The 17,995-nt window shown below is 41.5% G+C and overlaps 1 protein-coding gene across 1 annotated transcript; it reads left to right on the top strand.

Moving 5' to 3' along the window:
• Positions 1-1,987: 1,987 nt before the first annotated feature.
• FAM177A1 (family with sequence similarity 177 member A1) lies at positions 1,988-17,911 on the top strand. Its single transcript, XM_063159487.1, is given in 6 exon segments — positions 1,988-2,057; positions 2,060-2,250; positions 6,282-6,458; positions 12,834-12,900; positions 14,590-14,687; positions 15,491-17,911. Coding segments are annotated over 6 exon segments (816 nt in total). The 3' UTR covers positions 15,704-17,911.
• Positions 17,912-17,995: the final 84 nt, after the last annotated feature.

The raw sequence follows: 17,995 nt of genomic DNA, 5'->3' as shown, positions 1-17,995 counted from the left end.
CCATTTCCAAAGTACTAAAACTGCAACCAGATACAAGGAGAGCTGTCACTACCTGAGTGTTGGCAGAGACAAGGGCAAGTTGAGAATGCATTTCCTTTAAAGTATGTGTTATTGGTATTTCTGAGATATATGCTGGAATTAACAAAGTGTATATTGCTCTTACATTAGGAAGCCAGGTAGAAAATACTTTGGAGCCTGCTTAGAAAAATTGCCTGAGGATCTCAAGCCTGGGAAAAAACCACATCCATGATGGAGGCACTAAGAACAAGAGTTCAACTATATAGGAGCACATCTAAATGGATTGGTGACTTACATGGCCTTTCATATCTTGATGCAAATAACACTTTCCTGGCAAACGTGTAACAACACTCCCAGCACCATTTTCTTGCATTAGGGTTTTTGTCCTCACCCTCTATGACATCTCAGAAAAGTCTGCAGAAAAGTTTTCTCTAGCATACAAGAACCTTGAAGAGCTAGGGTCAAGCAAAATTCACTAGAAGTGCTTAGAAGACTGAGGTCTGTTTTCCTGTGTAGATCTTGCTGAAAGCTGTTGCTGCTGTCAGACAAGCTTTTGTCTGAGCTGTTTGAGCTCAGGCTGCTGCTGAGCAGCCTGCTAAGAGGAAATGGTTATGATGGTCAATGGATAGCTGTGTGATGGAAGCTGGACAATTAACTATTCACACACACAAACAGCTATGGCTTTATTTGTTAACTCTTTACCTTTCCATAGGACTTTCAACATTAATGTGCTAAATTTATTAAACTTGTCCAAGTTGCAAATGCCAGTTGTTCTGGGAGGTGAAAGATTAAGTTCAATATGACTGTACAGCTGCTATAACCACAGCAGAGGTGGAGGAAAGCAAGTTGGTTGGTTGATGATTTAATGCTGCTCTTGAGGAGCTGTTACTGTATCCAACCAGTCCTTCACTAAACAGAATGTATACTCTGTTGAGGGTAAGAAATATTTATGTATCCTAACATTAGTTTGTTTCTTTGGAACTTTAAGAGATGTATGTTTGTTGTAATCCCTTAAGCAGATATTTAGCCCTGTAGTGTCTAAAATAAGAGTCTAACCTTTCATTCTGTAGTTACTGTTTCTGTAATCATACATTTTATGTCAGCCCTTTTCACGAGGAACATTTTCTGCCTTATGCGGGTATAAGTTTGAGGCGTCTGTGCTTTACCTGGGCTTTTGTCATGGGCTCTGGATTATGCTTTGATGATATGACTAAGCAAGTGTCTAAGAGCCCATATTGTGCTATAGAGTGTAATTTTTTGGAAACTGTTCTTAATGATGCAGGATTGAAAGACGGCTCTTGCTGTCACGTAAGTGCATGTTACAGCCATTAGTTCAACCCCCTCCCCCTCCAAATAATTTAAAACTGCTCCCTTCTCAATCCCATAAAAAGAATGTTTCAGATGCTTCCACCTCCAGCTGTTTTCACTGGTAGTTCACATTTACTAATGTACATTTTGCGGGGATCAGTGCACACTGGAGGCAGAAGGGCTCCCACCTCTCTCCAGGAGCAGCCGAGCAAATCTCTCACCTGGCAAACACTTCTCCCACTCTCCTGGGCATGCATGTTATTTTCTCACCCAGCCGCAGCCCAAGGGCCAGGACCCCCTTGGTCTGCATTTCTTTCTTATTCAAGGGTTCGTTCGTTCTTTACAAAGGGCTGAGTTACCTGAATCATCACCCAATCCTGCGAGGCTGAGCAAGGGTGGTCCTGGGCTACTAAGCCCCCTAACTACTGGCAAGGAACTCCATCTGCTTCTTCAAGTATTATTCTATTATTTTGCAGGTTTTCGCGCTGTTTTGGGGAGATGATGTGCGTGTTGCCCCAGAACGGTGCTTTTCCCTCAGCGCAGTGAGGGTACGTTTCCGCCTCGGTGGCGGTACGGCTGTCCCCGGCAGCCCGGCCGCCCCTGGCCTCTCCCGCGCCTCCCTCCCGGCTCCGGTTAATGCCGGGCTGCGGGGAGAAGCGAAATGACGGGAGCCGGTGGCGGCGGTGCCCCAGTCTCTGCCGGCCGGGCGCCGGCTCCTGTTCGCGGCCGGCCCCGCGGGCCGCAGGCACCGCCCCGGCGGGCGGTGTGGCGGGCGGTGCCGCCCGGCCGCGCTCGCCTCCCCGGGCCGCGGCGGGCCCGCTGCCGCCCTCCCCCGGCGCCGCGGCGGGCGGGAGCATGGAACAGGGGCTGGCCGCCATCACCCTCTACTGCGCGCCCGCCGCCGGCGCCATGGAGCCCGAGCAGGTGAGCGGGGCCGCGGGCGGCTCCCCGGCCCCTCGGGGCGGGCGGCGGGACCGGGCGCAGCCGCTTCCGGAGCGGGGCGAGGGCGCGGCGGCTCCGGCCGGGGCGGGGGTGGCGGCCGCGGCCTGGGGTGCGCGGGGCTGGAGGAGCTCCCGGTCCCCGCTGTGGCGGCGGGGTGCCGTGGCGCGCCCGCGGGAGAGGAGGTCGGTCTGTCTGTCTGTCTGTCTGTCTGTCAGCCGTCTGCCCGGCCATCCAGCGCGCTGTAATTACAGACAGCGCGGCGGGCACGCGTGTCTCCGGTGTCTCCTGCTCGCCGGCGGACAATGGCTCTGACAAACGAGCCTGATAAATATTAGAGTGAGACAGGTTTCCACTTCTCTCCGTGCTGTCAAGTTGGCGAAGGCGTGGGAGGCGATCGGGGACAGCAGCTCTTAATTACAGCGCAGCCCGGCGAGCTCCGGTCCTGCCGCTCCTCGCTCCGGCCTCGGCGGCGCCCCGGTGCTGTGGGCGCTGCCGCTGCCCCTTCCCCGCTCGTGGTGCCTTTCCGAGCCTTGCTGGGAGGGTGTCTTTTCTCATAGCCGTCCTCTGGCTCTGTCATCTTGTCTTTTGTTTCTGAAATACTTATGCTGTTTAATTTCAGTTAAAACACAAGGGTGGAAAGTCAAACCAGCAGTATGAAAAAACCCAAATCGCTCAAGCCTAAACAACCCTCCTCCCCTCCAACCCTAGCCAGAAACAAATTATCCAAAAAAATCAGTAAGACAGCCAAGATAGCATAGTAGAAATATTTTTAATTAGCTGTTATCAGCCTTCTAGTGACTAGCAGTGTCTGGTCAGTGGATCTGTGCAAATTGAATTACTCGTCTTTCTCTGGGAATGTGGGCATCACACACTTTGGTGCTTTGGTTCATAAGCTCTTAAAAGGATTCCTGCATTTGACAGGTTAAATGTCAAATGCAGGGTTAAAAGATGCCCAAGTCTATAGCCTAGTCTCCCTATTTCATTTTACTTTTCTTCTTTGTCTCCTTCATGAAACTTTATGTTATTGCATCACCTAATACTACTTGTGTCTGCCCTCCCCGCTTGCCTGCAGGTGTCCAGGCTCACCTTATGCTTAACAGTAGTTTATTTATTTTGGCATTTTATATGTGGACTAAAATTCTGTTGTGCTGGGTATTCTATCAGCACTGTCAAGGTTCCCTGCTCTGTCTCTGTTTCTGGACAAAGGGTGAGGTAGAGTAGGTGTAAAGAGGATAAACAAGGAACAGGAGCTTCAGATCCTGACTGCCTGGCAGGTAAGGTTTGTGTGTGTGCCATAAAGCCAAGAAAAATTCCAAGGGGACATTTAAAAGAAAGGGGAAATTGCCTTACAGTGTTTATTGAGTGCCTTAAGAGTGTTAGCTAGAGTGGCAAAAGCACAAGGCTGACCAGCCTTGGTGTCTAACAATTGACAGAATAGAAGCCAAAGTAAATACTTCTGTGACGTGGCCACAAATGCTGAGTCTTTCAAGATCATATAATGTGTTAGAGAAGGAGGAGCCTGTGGAAAAAAAATGAGGTCAGAAACCTGACTAAAGCCACACACTAGAAGAAAGGTCTTTGTGAAAATTTCCTAAATTGGAAAAGAAGATCAAATTCATAAAGAAAGATCAAAAGTATAAATTGTCAAATAAGAAATATCGTAACCTTTGAGCTATAAAGTGAATCTAGTTGATAACTCTAGAATAAATTTGCATTACCACAGTTTTGGAAAGATAAAATTTATTGGCGCTGAACTTTCTGCTCACACCTGGGAGAGATGGTTTTTTTTTGCTGTGCAGGTGAAACTTAAAAGGCCAGTGATGACTAAAACCCACACAGGTTTGTTGACTAGGTAATAACCAAAACAACAGATGACATGCATTATTTTATTTCATGATGTAGGACTTTGAGCCAGATTACTAAGGGAAGCAGATTCACTGTTCCTTGGTGAATCCTTACTGCCTTGAGTTACTGCGTTTGTCTGAAATGTTCTACCAGTACCAGCTATGTGGAGTTGCTTGCTGTAGGTAGTGTATGTGGCAGGGTGTTCAGAGAACTAAAGCTTGCTTTTAAAACCTGAGATATTAAATCACATTTTTTTAAAGTTAAAATATTTGAAGCATTTGCACTAAATGAGCCAAAATCAGATTAAGAGACTGTGTTTTTAGAAGACCTCTTAAGGAGGGGCTCACATTGCTTGCTATTATTAATCACAGTGATATTTATGATGTGTTTGCAAGAAACAGTGCTCTTCAGTACTGTGCCTAAATATAAAAGCAGTGTCATTGTATGATGCCAATAAAGGAGTGTGGAATGTTCATGAAAAGCTGATTCTGTGGTGCTTTTTGCACAAAAAGATACAGAACGGAGTCCCGGGAAGTGGCACTTTTATAATGGCAGCAAGCAGTGCTCCCTGGGCTCAGGTTACTTCGCTGTTTTCAGCATTTGTGTTTTTGTAGCTTTGCTCTGTTCCCAAGACTGATAGACAGCAGAGAGGTTGCACTGGGCCCCAGATAGTCAGTTTTGTCTTTCTGCGTGAAAATGCGATTCTGCCTGAAAATACTGTTTCAGCCGAATTAGCCCGTTGAAAACTTGCTGCTGGGTTCTGCTGTGCTCCTCCAGGAAAACGCCTGGAACGTGCGAGCCGGGCCGGAGAGGTGCCGGGGCGCTGGGATGACTTGCAGATTTGCGGAGCGGCGGAGCAGGGAATCAGCCGCGCTGGTGGATGGGCGCTCCCCGTGCGCGCTGTGGAGCTCAGCCCGTGATCTCCGCCCGCCCCCCTCCCCGCTGTGGGCACGGGAACGATCCGTGGCTGGAATGCGGGAAGCAGTTCTGCTCCCCAGGACCCTCTGCTGCCTCTCTCCCCCGTCCTCACTGTCTTTCCTGCTAACCAAGCTGCTTGCCTTGCGAAGCTGTGTTGTGTAATCTAGCATGAGGATGAGGATGGTGATGCTGCACTTGCAGTGATAAAGGGATGTCTTACAGCTGTTAAAATGTGTGTTTTTATTTATGATTTTGAACTGCGCTCTGTGGAGATCATTAGGTTTGTGTAGGGAAGAAGCTGGAAACTGGAATGCATTTTATGCAACCTGGATTCTGCACACACTGTGCCTGTCATTCCTTGTGATACAGTTTCAAATTACATGAGCTCATGCATTTTTAAAAACTTTCATGGTACATTAAAAACGTGTGGTTGGCATTTCCTAACCTCTCTGGCCTTCTCTATGTGACAGAAATGTTTCCAGCACAGTTTTGTGCATTTGATGCAGCAGCATCTAAAAGCTCTACCAAGATGAAGGCTCTGTTTTGATAGCTGTAATACAAAACCTTTGTAAAATTCTCTGCCTGCAGGAGTGTCTAGCCTAAGCATTTATTGACAGGCTTCTGAACTAGAAGTATATATTCTTAATTCTTGTGACCCAAAGGCTGCGTTGTAGCATTCAGCAGTTGGAGGACGCAGCCAGACTTCTCACTTTGTATGTTCTTAGCCACAAAACCAAGAGTTGTCCTTTTACCCTGGTCCCTTGCACTACTCATGGCTGCTGATGAAGGCCCACAGGGGCAGATTCCTCCGTGCATCTTTTTAAGGCTTGAGCCTGGCTGCTTGGTTATTCAGTTCTCTTCTGTGCTAGAGGTGTCTGTCTGGACTTGCAAAGAGGCAGCTACAGCCTATGAACTACTTGATTAATTTCATTAGATATTCATTCCAAACCCAACAATAAATATTAAATATTTATTCTATAAATATTGATATTTCTGTGCTTATCCAATTATTTAATGAAACACGACCCCCCAGAAGAAACCTGTTTGTTACCTTTAGAGAAGGGATTGGTTTTTACATATCTGCAAACAAGAATGTTTCAGTCTTTTATCTACAGGCAAGCTCTAATAAGTGTCCACTGTAAATGCTAATTAATCTAAGATATTTTAAATATCTCATTAACTTTGTTAAGGGGGAACTTACCAGTTCCAGAAACATGCACTTGAGATAATGATTTTTTTTTCCTTTATAGCAACTTTCAAAGGGAGAAAGTGGCTTTGAGAATGTGGAGCTGGGTGTCATAGGAAAAAAAAAGAAAATTCCAAGGAGGGTTATTCATTTTGCAAGTGGAGAAACAATGGAAGAATATAGCACAGATGAAGAGGAAGATGAACAAGAGAAAAAAGACCTGTTGCCACCTGTGGATCCTGTAGGTATTTTACTTGATAAATAACTACTTCTGGTTTACTGGGCAGCTATAAACATTTTATACTTAATTTTTTGTGTCACAAATCTGATACAGTCTTTAGTATTATAAATTCTAATAATTTGATTGGCTTAACAGACTTGGAAATCTGTGAAAAGTATTACTGGGAAGTTTTGTCCTGGAGTTCACTTCCACTAAAGTAGCCTTATTAATTAGAAATGGGTTTAATTTCTTCACAGTTATAGTTTGTCCCCTCCTGCATTTCCCTTTTAATAATGCTTGCTGTGTTGATACAAGTAGACACCTTGATTTATGCTGTTGCTTAAAAAAAAAATTTGCAAAGGAGACATTTTTTCCTTATGTTTGTTGACACTGAAGACTTAAACCTGTAATTTTGGGTCACCATAACAACAATTTTATATAATTAAAAGAGTAAAGGAGGGAAAGAAACAGATGACTCGCAGAAATAAAGGAAGACTTGTGTAATTCATGATACATAAAGACCAGATTTTGAAGGACCTGCCTAGTCCATGTAAGTAATGTTCATTTGTGTTGATGGATGTTGCTCAGCCTGTGAATGGAGGCAGGCACTGCTGTGGAGATGCTTGCTCCCACACTTCAGAGAAGAGGCCTTGCATGCATGGACAACAGTGCCCTGCTTTCTACCTGACACTCCTGCACCCTTGTTTGGGAATCCATAATTAAGAAATGTTGTGAGTGAAGCTTTCTATTTACTCTAGAGTAGTGGACCCTGTATTTTTTAGTATGTGTATACATCCTGGGAGAGCTTGGCTTTCTTGAAGAGACTGAAGATTTTGACTTTCTGCTTGTGCTCTTCTGAAGAACTGGTGGACCATAAGAGGTTTGCTTTGACTGCCAAGCAGTACCTCTCTTCCCCTCTGTAAAATTAGTTTATCCTGAAGAAGAAAAAAGGTGGGTTGAGGACTAAGCTCCAGTGAGATTGTGGGAATTCAGGTGGGATTGGGGGTTCCACCAATAGGTGAAGCTATTGCAATGCATTTTATATGGATGGATGGCATTGCCCTCTTTCTTGGCAGGCAGTTATTGTATACAACAAAAAAATAACATTAGCTTGATAGCAGGTGCGATATTATCAGCATTAAATACACACAAAGTATATAGTGGGAAAAGAACTGCACTGTAATCACAAACAAGGAGTGAGATGTTAAGCTGCCTTGCTGGGTACTAGGGTGGGTTTTTCCTCCTTAAGGATCTTCTCAAATCAAGGCAGGAACTGTGAACTTACTGACTGTTATGGTAGTGTTCAGGTGTCTTCAGAGTGAGGTCTCTTCCCCACTAGGCAGTCATGTCAGATATCTGTGGATGTCTGAGAGATTTTTGTTCCCAATTACAATGATCAGTGAACAAGATGTGTGTATTTTTTGTGCCATTTCCTGACAGTAGCAGAGTTCCATGGTGATGCAGTGGCAGAAGGCTCACAAGCCTTGGTGTAGGTGTTGTGAGGACAGAGACATGCATGCTGCTGTGCACATGCACACTTAACTAAAGAGCCCTCAAGTGTGCACAGCAGCCAGGAATGCTGCATGATTGTTCCCCTCCTTTCCCAACACAGATTTCTTTTCTGAGTACCAAAACCCATATTGTATGGTGGAGTTAAGATTGCGTTATTCTCCTTTTATAGTTTATTAAGTCCTTAATTTTGAATACATTTTTTAATAAAAGCACCCCCCAAACCAGGGTAGTTTATTGTGGAGCACTCTATGCCTTATTATGTATTGCTTTTTACCTCGGACAGAATGAAGTTGATTAGAGCAGGGGTTGCCATTAAGTGAGGCTTACTTTATCTCCTGCATGCTTTGTGTATCCCAGCTGAGCCAGACAATTGAAGAAATGTTAGTCCAAGCTGAGCTTTGGTGTTTTAGCCAACAGCTGCTTTTAAAATGTTGTTTTGTTTTTTTTTTTTGTAGGATTTCTATAAAAGCAATTAAATAGTCAGTTTGCTGAGACCAGCATGTCTAAAACTTGTTATCTCAGTTGGGATACAAAAAAGTATGTTTCAGGTAATAGCTGTTTCTGGACCAGTTTATTTTCAGAAAAAGCACATTCAGTATTTTGAATAGAAACTTTCCTTCATGAAATATCAAAGCTCTGCTGGTATTAGCCTCCTGGCAGTTTTTGAATGAGTTTAAGGGAAACAAATATTTTGCTGTGTTGTAAAGAAATGTCTTCAGTAAATACCTTGGTTTAATTGTGTTTTACAGCTAAGCAGACAATGCCAATGTGTTTCTTACTAAGCAAAGTAATATGTATATATCCTGGTAATACCATAACCAGAGCACTTGGTGTGGTGGATTCCTGTTACTCCCAACAAAACAATTCTCAAAAAGAGCTGGGTTTTAAATTTTCTTTGAAAGAACTTCTAGAGCTTCAATAGGTCAGCACTCAGTTCATTAACATTGTTGGACTGGGGTGCCCATTCTATTGTGCTTTGTGTTTTTTAATCCAGAACACTGGATATTATTTTTTAGATAATAGCATTCAGTAATATCTGAATGTTCTCACACTGAAATTCAAATGCTTTAATAGTATAGATGTGTTTTTGATTCTTTTGTCCTAAAATGTAGACGTTTGCACTCTATATATATTTTTTCTTTTGGTTTTGTCCACCAAAACTTTATTTTGTATTAATTAAGAAGATGATCCTTCTATTTATTGGTGTAATCTCTTTGCTGCGTTCACCTGTTAGATGAGTGGGCAGAAGGTGGAGTGTGAGTCTGCACAGAGGAACTGTGAGCAGCATGACTTTGGTGTGACAACTTTGGAATCCATCCCAAGAAGACATCTGCAACAAAGCTCCAGGAGGGATTTGGTTTTATTAACCTTCAGTGCTCAGAAAGATTGAAACACATCCTTGCAGGAAGGTTATCTTGATATCCTGTAGTTAAACGCGCCTTAACTTCAAATAGCAAAAATTTCTCTCTTGAGGACCATCGAACTCTGGTTTTCTTTTAAGAATTTGAGGATGAAGGAGAAAAAGTCACTGACCAAGTAACTCATAATATGGTAGAAGTTCTTGATGGAGTATGGTATGTGTGTTCCTGATCTTGTTTTCACTGGCTTGTCTTAGATGCCAAGTTTTTCATGGTCTTACACAAAAGAACCTATTATAGCATTGAAAAGTCATTGATTAAACTAATTAACAAATTAATTTAAACTTTATCTTGGCACTGTAAAAAATGAAAAAGTATGTATTTGGTGGTGTATATTAACTCTCAAATACAGGATTTAGTTTTTCCTAAATCAGGATATTATTATTTTTCTCATTTTGCCATTTTCTCTGACGAAGGGAAACCCTACATACCTTTGAAAGTTTAAGTGTTATTAGGGCTGAAATCTGCCAAACATAAATACGTATGTGGATTGTTTAGGAACATGGTGCATTCAGAAATTCAAGAGAACATGTGTGCTCCCTTCAGCAGTCCCACACTAGGAAACAAAATCCTGTTCTGTTATTGAACCAGAGGCCCCTTGGTTTTATTAGTGATTTTATCCATTATGTGCCTTCCTATTTAAATTAAAATAATACATTAAGATTTTTTGTAATTTAAAAATCAGTTGTCAAAACCATTATGGTTTTCATTTTGACAACAAAATAAAGTCAGGATAGTTGAGTAATATAATTAAACATTGTAGAAACATCTACTAAAGAGAGTGATTGCAGGAGCAATACTATAAACAGTGTATGTGTTTCATACTGTCCCTTGTTTCCTGTCAAGAAATACAATATTACTGCATCCTTGAGTTGATTAAAGACTGAAGATGAAGGCTTCTCTGGCTGGCCAGAGGAAGCTGACATGCAGTGTCTGGGTATGTGGTTCTGCAGGACCTGACTTGGGTATGGTTTTCTACTTTCCAGCTCAGTGTATTAAAGCTGCTTCACTGACAAGGATTAATTTGATTAATTTGTACTGAGCCATTGCTATAGAGCCCTGTTCATGTCACTTGAATGGCTCCAGTTTCCCCAGTACCAGTTCTTGCCTGACATCAGCCGTTTGTGCTTCCCTCTCCGAGGTGCTCTGGGAAGGCACCCAAATTTACCCTGGCGAGATAAAGGGGGAATGTGTGGAAAAAGGTGATGCCTTGGATGTGCTCCCTTGTTCCTGGTGGTTTTTCTCCAAACCATTCCTTTCTCCTGTTCATTTCCTGTGAAGTAGCCTCTCTCATGGTTTTATATTGCCTTTTGAGATGCTGGAAAGAAAGTTACTTTTTGAACTGAGGAGTCTGGCAAAGCCTTGCTTGTCAGGGATGAGGAAATGTCTGGTTGGGCTTTGTCAGAAAGCAGAGGCTCCCACAAAGCTGAACTTAGAAGTGCTTCCAGTGTACCAAACTGATTTTTAGCTGTGGTGGGGGAAGAGTAGCAGTAGAACCTCTGTGTCTGCTGAGCCTCAGCTGTTGCCCACGTTTGTGTTACCACAAACTTGTTAGAATGTTCTGGGTCTGACTTACTTCTGTCACGTTGAAGCTCAGCTTGTCCTTTCTCTCTGAAATATTATGGGGGCTCTTGTAAGTTCTTTCTTACAGCACACAGCAGGCCCTTGTTTGTCCTGTGCCCTGCATGAATGCTTTCTAACCCTGTCACCTCATCATGAAGGATTGTGCAGAGCCCTGTCAGTGCCATTATTTGCACCTGTGGCAACAAGCTTTTCCAGCACTTTTTTTGACTTCTTCAACTGAACAAACTCCTCGTTAGCCTTTCTGCCAACTGAGCACATAATCAATGAGCTGGAGGTGCTTTTGTGTAAGTTGGATAGCAGCCGGTTTTGCTTACACTTTTACCTTGGCAGGACATTTTCCATATCCACTGCCAAAAATATATAGCATCTGGCCTTTTGTCAGCCTGCCCAACTTGAGTTTGTGGCTTGACAGACAATTTCTTGCTGTACTGATTTGTAGAGATGATGCTTGGAAAGCACCAAAGCCTAGTGCTTGAGTACATATATACTGAGGCTATACCAGGTAGTTTCTGTAGCTGTATTATTTAAAATAATATTGGTTGTTCCTGTACACATATCTGTTAAATAAGATCATAGAAACAGGTTACTATCAAACAGTTCTTAGTAGTAAGTTATAAATACTTACATAACTGAGTAGAGCTCATGTGTTTTACTTAATAAAAGCTAACACTTTAAATTGCTACTTTCCAGAAGAAAGGTACTTCTACAGAGATATTTTCTGAGGGGAAATATGGATCAAAGAGCTCACCTGAACACAACAGCCTGTTAACTATAAACATATTTTAGTTCACTGTGAAAGTTGAATTTGCCTTTTCACAAATGGGAAAGCCTACAATTTTTTCCCCATTTGCTTGTAATCTGCTTTTCCCCTTTTCCTTTTTATTACACCGTTTGGTTTGTTTTTTTTTTTAACAGATACAGTCTCTTCCCTCGATGAAAAGCATAGCCTGTGCACACCCATTATTTTATAATTAATTTAATTATAAATCTTTAATTTACTGTGTATGTATCTATGTATCAGTTCGTGTGGAGGCTGCAGTATTTTTGCTGTAGCAGTCATGCAAAGAGCAGTTCCTTTTCTTTGTCTTCCTGAGCAGCCTGTATCCCTCCACAGCAGCACTCGGTGCATTCACTGCATCCCTGGGATCCTGATGAGATCCTACCCCTGCAGCTGCACACAGATCTCCAGTTCCTCATGTTTGTGTCCCATGTTGTGTGCCCTGGTGTGCAGGCTCCTCACAGAAACTTCCTCACTCACATGCAAATGTTTGAGGTGGCCCCAGCTGAGCCCTGTTTATTCCCATTGTGTTCCTCGTGGTTCACTTTGCTTGGCTTTGCTTTGCTTGGCTCCATCGCTCCCTCAGAGCTGCTGTAACTCCCCCAACTCAGGGCTCCTGGCTTTGTTTTCCAGGTGTGATTTCAAGGGATAATTCCTGTTTGGTTGTAAATGTTTTAAAGCAGCCTCTTCCTCAGATGTTCGAAGGATTGGTTTGTTTTTAAACAGTCTTTTGCAGTTCACTCATTATTGTAATGAGGGACTACTTTGTTACCTCACTTCTCCTCTTGGCCTGATGGAAGGCAGAACGTTGTGGAAAGCTTTTTCTAGCTGAGAATTTAGTTGGCTGCTTGTCATTTCCCAAGTCTGGAAGTAGGAAACAAAAAGCAAGAAATTTTCCCAGAGGTAAACCATGGTTATATCTTATATGGTGATACTTTGCTTCACTTGCCTGGTCTATACTTATTTTAAAGCAAAAACATGGTAGTAGCTGGAAAACAGAAAACATTGCAGGTCTTTCTTCTCCAGCCATTTTCAGTTCTGCATGTGTTGTTTTGTGCCATGGCCACACAGCTGTACATACTCACACTGCTCTTGTTCCTGCAGACAACACTCACATGGGGGCCCTACTTGTGGTTTCACATGCTGCGAGTTGCCACATCCACCTTATCAGGTATTGCTTTATTTAATTCTTGGGTAAACCAGAAGGGGAATACTGAAAGTCACAAAGTCATGCTACAGACTGTAAATCATCTTTGGTTTCTACTTGTTGCTTTTTCAGAAGTACGAATTGAACTGTATTTAGTCTGTGGAGATGTACTCTCCTGCCTTAGGCACTTTTTAAATTAATTTTTTTACTTTCAATAAACTACTCTTGCATGGAGGAATGAACAGAAAGTACTCTTTTGATGAACACTTTTCCCCCTTTTTCTTCATATGGAGATAGATTGATGTTGGCAAGGGAACAAATCAGTTTTCTATTAGATTTTGTATGGAACCATTTTGTGTGATGTTACCTGTAAAGAATGCTGGCTGGTGTAACTAAACTGACAGTTTTTCTGAAGACAATGAGAATGTATCCCAAGAACACATCTGGTTGCATGCCATACTGTGAACTTCTGAGGTTACAAAATAAACAGGACTGTTGTCAAGGGTACTGCACAGACATTTATTTGACTCATGGACCTCTTAAAATTTTGCCAAGTTTTAGAAATGCTTGTCATAGTCTGTGTTCTTTCCAAGGTAAAGTATCTTTATTGGGTTTCTTCCACAAATATTATGGAGTTTCTGTCATTGTACATATAATTTTGAATCTTTTTATATTTTTTGGCAGTCTTTGTATTAGTTAACCTATCCTTATTTTTAGAAATGCCTTTTCTCTAATGTACAGTGTAATTATATTCCTTGATGCATCTGTTCTTCATATGCAAGGGTAGATACTGCTTTTCCTTTTTTAGAAGTCCTTTATGAATTTGAAGACCAGTCCTTTCTTCTTTGCATTTCAGTTTTGGCTCCTACCTCTGTAATTTGAACTGGTCTTTTGCAGAGCACTCAGGATGCCAGGATATCTATAGAGTTCATTTTTGTGAATGTTCATTGAAGCAGTCAGTGACTGACTTCTGGTTTATTCCCTAAGATGACTAAGTCATTTGCATCCTTGGGGCAGATTTACAATTAGAAGTGCAGAATATTTGACTTCTTGCTTGCCTTTACTCCACCAGTGTTATCTGCAGCCATCACCATGGTAAAGAAACTGACTGACACAAGCTTACCTCTGCTCCCTACTTCTGACTGCGCCCTATGTGTTTTAGCAAAGTAGCACTGAATGTAGCCTAGAGCTTGGAAATTGAGACAGCTCAAACAAATATTTTATTAATCTCTTAGTATGCAACACAGAACATTGTTAAAACTGACTTGAGGTATGCTTGTGTCAGTAAATCCTGTCTGTTTGCTAGCACCACCAGATTGAACTGCCAGTACAGTTGGTACCCATGTACTTTTGTCTAACTTTATTTTCAGTTTAAGTTCAGCTCAAGGCTTACCCTTTAACTGATTCCTAGCAAAACAAACTTAGACCCAAAGCTGAAGCTAGAAGAATTCAAACCCTATCACCATATATATTTTCACTGAATTTCATGTTCTTCTCCTTTTGCTCATTCTTTATCCTAAAGAGCAATTATTAGTATATTCAGCTAATAGGAGATTAACCTCATGTTAACCTCAGGTTTTTGTGGTATTTTGTGAGTGAAGTAGGACTAGAGAAAACCATTCAGGAAAGATGGTGATAATTTTTATACTAAAACGTCGTACAAGAATTCTCTTCTAGATACTAATCCTATGTAAACCTCCCTTTATTTTTTAGTGTGTGATTTCCTGGGGGAAAAGATTGCATCTGTTCTGGGAATAAGCACACCAAAATACCAATATGCCATTGATGAGTATTACAGAATGAAGAGAGAGGTATGTGTGGGAGCTAGGGTTCTTGCACTCCTTCTCTCCCAACTTGTCCTTCCTGGTACTCTAAAAAATAAAATTTGTATTCTAGCATTAAAATGAAGCTTTAGACCCTCAATTTCAGCTTGCCTCCAGTTTTCATTTGATGCATGGTTAATGCTTTCTTATCCATCAGCCTTTTCTCTCCAGCTCATCAGTCTTAGAAACGGGTGGGTGCTGACCTCTGCTCTGTTTCTCTTGAACCATGCATTCTTTAAGTCAACACTGTGAGAAAGTTGGATGGACAGCTGCTGAACACTGAAAAAGGGGTATTGCTGCTAGCAATACACTTTACAACTCTAAAACTTGTTCAACACAGTCTCAAGGGTAAATTGAACACGAGGCTACTGTTTGTTCTAAAGCATAAAGGGGCAACTGATAAATAGCCAGTGCTTTGGGCAAAATAACCTAACCCTTAATAATCTTCCTTTAGAAGAGATTGAAAACATATTTAAAGCTTTATTACTTTTTTTTTAATTGAGAGCTGAAAAACCTTTAGAGGAGGTAGACCTATCACTATTGCTGTTAACTAAAACTGCTTATTTAGATATGTGTCTTTTTTCTGTGTTTAACACAGTTTAATCCTTCACTATTGGGGATTTTTTTTTCCATAATGGGAGTGGAATTCTGGAATGTATCTTATCTTATGATCAACTAGTGACCGTTTTCTAGTGGAACAAATGTCCTTACCTTGTAACTATTATGCTCTTATGGAAAGACTTAATCTAAGTGGTAAATAGTAGCATATGAATCTGGTTATCTCTTTCTAGGCAGAAGAGGAGGAACAGGAAAACAAGATGTCAGAAGAAGCAGAAAGGCAGCATCAGGAACAGCAGAACAAGCCACAAGCTGAAGCTCCTGTCCAGACAGACCAGCCTGGAGCAACAGCATGCTCTTCATTTGTGAATGTAAACTTTGAAAATGAGGGAGATTGCCCACCCACTGCGGAAAACAAACAAGATGTAGTTCCTGTCCCTCCTTAAGTGTAAAGCTCTGTATAATGTAGGAAATAAGAACTGTCAGGTGTCACAATCTGCCTATAAACAGGAAAAATAGGATCATGCTTGTTCAGTGAAATCCAACTCCTACCATTCTTATTGATCAGGAGAGAGCTAGGCAATGTCTGTTCAGTCAGTCTGCCTAATAAAGGCTGAGGCATTCTGCCAAATTGGCACTTCAGTTAAAATGAAAATTGCACTACAAACATTTGGTCTAAAATTGAATGTGTGAGCTAATTTCTGTGTAAAATAAGTAGAAATGTCTTTTCTTTGAATTGCTGTGTCTCTAACACCTGTGAATTGCAGAGGCAGTGCTGTTTCCTACTTCTAAAAACCTGATTTGCACATTGTTTGCAACTTGGCTCTCTATGAATAGATTAATAGGAATTAATATCCTGTAACTCAAAGGTAATTATAATAGTCTTATTCCCCCTATTTATTGTCACTGTTGTATGCATGTATTTTTTCTGTTGTTAACACAAAAGAATAATGTTAGATTTAATGTTAATTAAAGGGTCCACTGACTTTTTGTTAATTAAGTAAAAAAAACCCAACTTCCAGGAGGCTATAAGCATCCTTAAGAACTTACTAACAAGCACCAGCACTCTTGGAGGCCAATAGTGCTCAGCTGCTCCATCCAGTGCTGTTGTAGCAAAGTTCAGAACTAACATCAGTCTAGGATGTTCTCAAGCCCAAGAATTAAGAGACCCATGTGCTTGAATGCAAGCTCTCAGTGGTCTGGAAAAGAAACTAGATATCAAGTGCATGGTACACTCTATGTAGTACCAGTCTAGAACTATGAACTTTTTTGGACATTGATTACACAAGTCTGTGTACTTGAGTAACCTAAAGAAATTGTGTGTTGAATGTTAAATTGCCAGTAAGGGATGTGCCACTGCAGATAATTTTCATCCTATTAGCACAGAACACATACATAACTAGAAACAACAAAACCAAACTTAGGACTCTTTCCTTCTCTTAAATAAATGTGTTGTGATACTGCACTTACAAAACCAGAAATTTTTATTTTTGTCTAAATGAAGTGCAGCTCCACATCTAATACCAATTAAGCTGTTTTACTGCAGTGACTGTACCTGTAGCTTGTAAAAGGTGAATAGTTTACTTTGCAACAATCAGGTGTCATTGCCTCAGTCATTTTCTGTGGACAACTGTTGTAGGTAAAGGAGCAGAGAACCTGCACTATTTACCATGTAGAACATTACTTCTGTCTTTGAGATTTATAAAAAAAAATTTAAAATAGTCGTTAATGAAATTGGGTTGTTGGGTATCATGACATGTCCCTGGCCTTGCTCCCAGTGCCAACTGAGGAGCCGGATGTAACACCACAGGCCAGGTACCTTGGCTCTTAGTTTCTGGAATTAATTATGTATTTCAGACGACCCTCTGCCTGAACTAATGTCCTGTACAGCACAAATGCTTCCTCTCATCTGTCTGTAGCTCTCCAGTACTACAGAAAATCGAAGGAGGAAGATTCAATCATCAGCTCTAGTCCATCTGCTTTGATACTCCATTCTTTGCCTTTTCTGAATTGTAAGACAGAGGATGCTGACCACAGTGTAAAATCACTCCTTTGCCCTGGATGTCTGCAAGGGAGAGCTTGATTCAACACCAAGGGAATACACAGAAAATCAGCTTGTTAGGAGTTCATATAGCATCAAAGAAAGAAAACATCAGATAGCTTGAGTAATACTTTGACAGCTGAAGGATAGTTTGCTTTTCTTCCAATAAATTAATGTCAGTTTGGTTTTTTTTCTTCCTTTCCCTACTATTTGTTGCATAACAAATGCTCTCACTGCCTTCTTTGTATGAAATACTGTATTACTCACTGTGCCTTAACTTAATCTTTCCTTTTTTGCAAACTGTATGAAAGTGGTTACTTTCATATTGGTTTAATTTTTCTGTAAATGCATTAATTGGTTATTTTATATTTAATATAATTTTTGAACTGGAAGTTGGCTATGGATTTTCCTTTAAAACTCTGTGGTCTTTGAAACTTTATGCCTGTGCACAGGTGTGTGTGCCTGGTTAGTGTTTTCATCTTTACCAAGTCACACATCCTGGTGGAATACTCAGGCACCAGATTTCAAAATATCATTTTACTCCCACCCCTTCCTTAGACTCTCATGTGTTCAGCACTACCTCAAACTAATAAATAATGCAGGATTGTAAACACTTCTGGCCTGGAGCTACTGTAATTCTGTCTGAAAGCTGAAACATTTCTGTGGCTTACTTAAGGATTAAGAGAGTTTCACAGCT

Source organism: Melospiza melodia, chromosome 6 (assembly GCF_035770615.1).
Source record: "Melospiza melodia melodia isolate bMelMel2 chromosome 6, bMelMel2.pri, whole genome shotgun sequence".
Classification (NCBI taxonomy): Eukaryota; Metazoa; Chordata; class Aves; order Passeriformes; family Passerellidae; genus Melospiza; species Melospiza melodia.
This window is presented reverse-complemented; position numbering and strand designations above follow the sequence as displayed.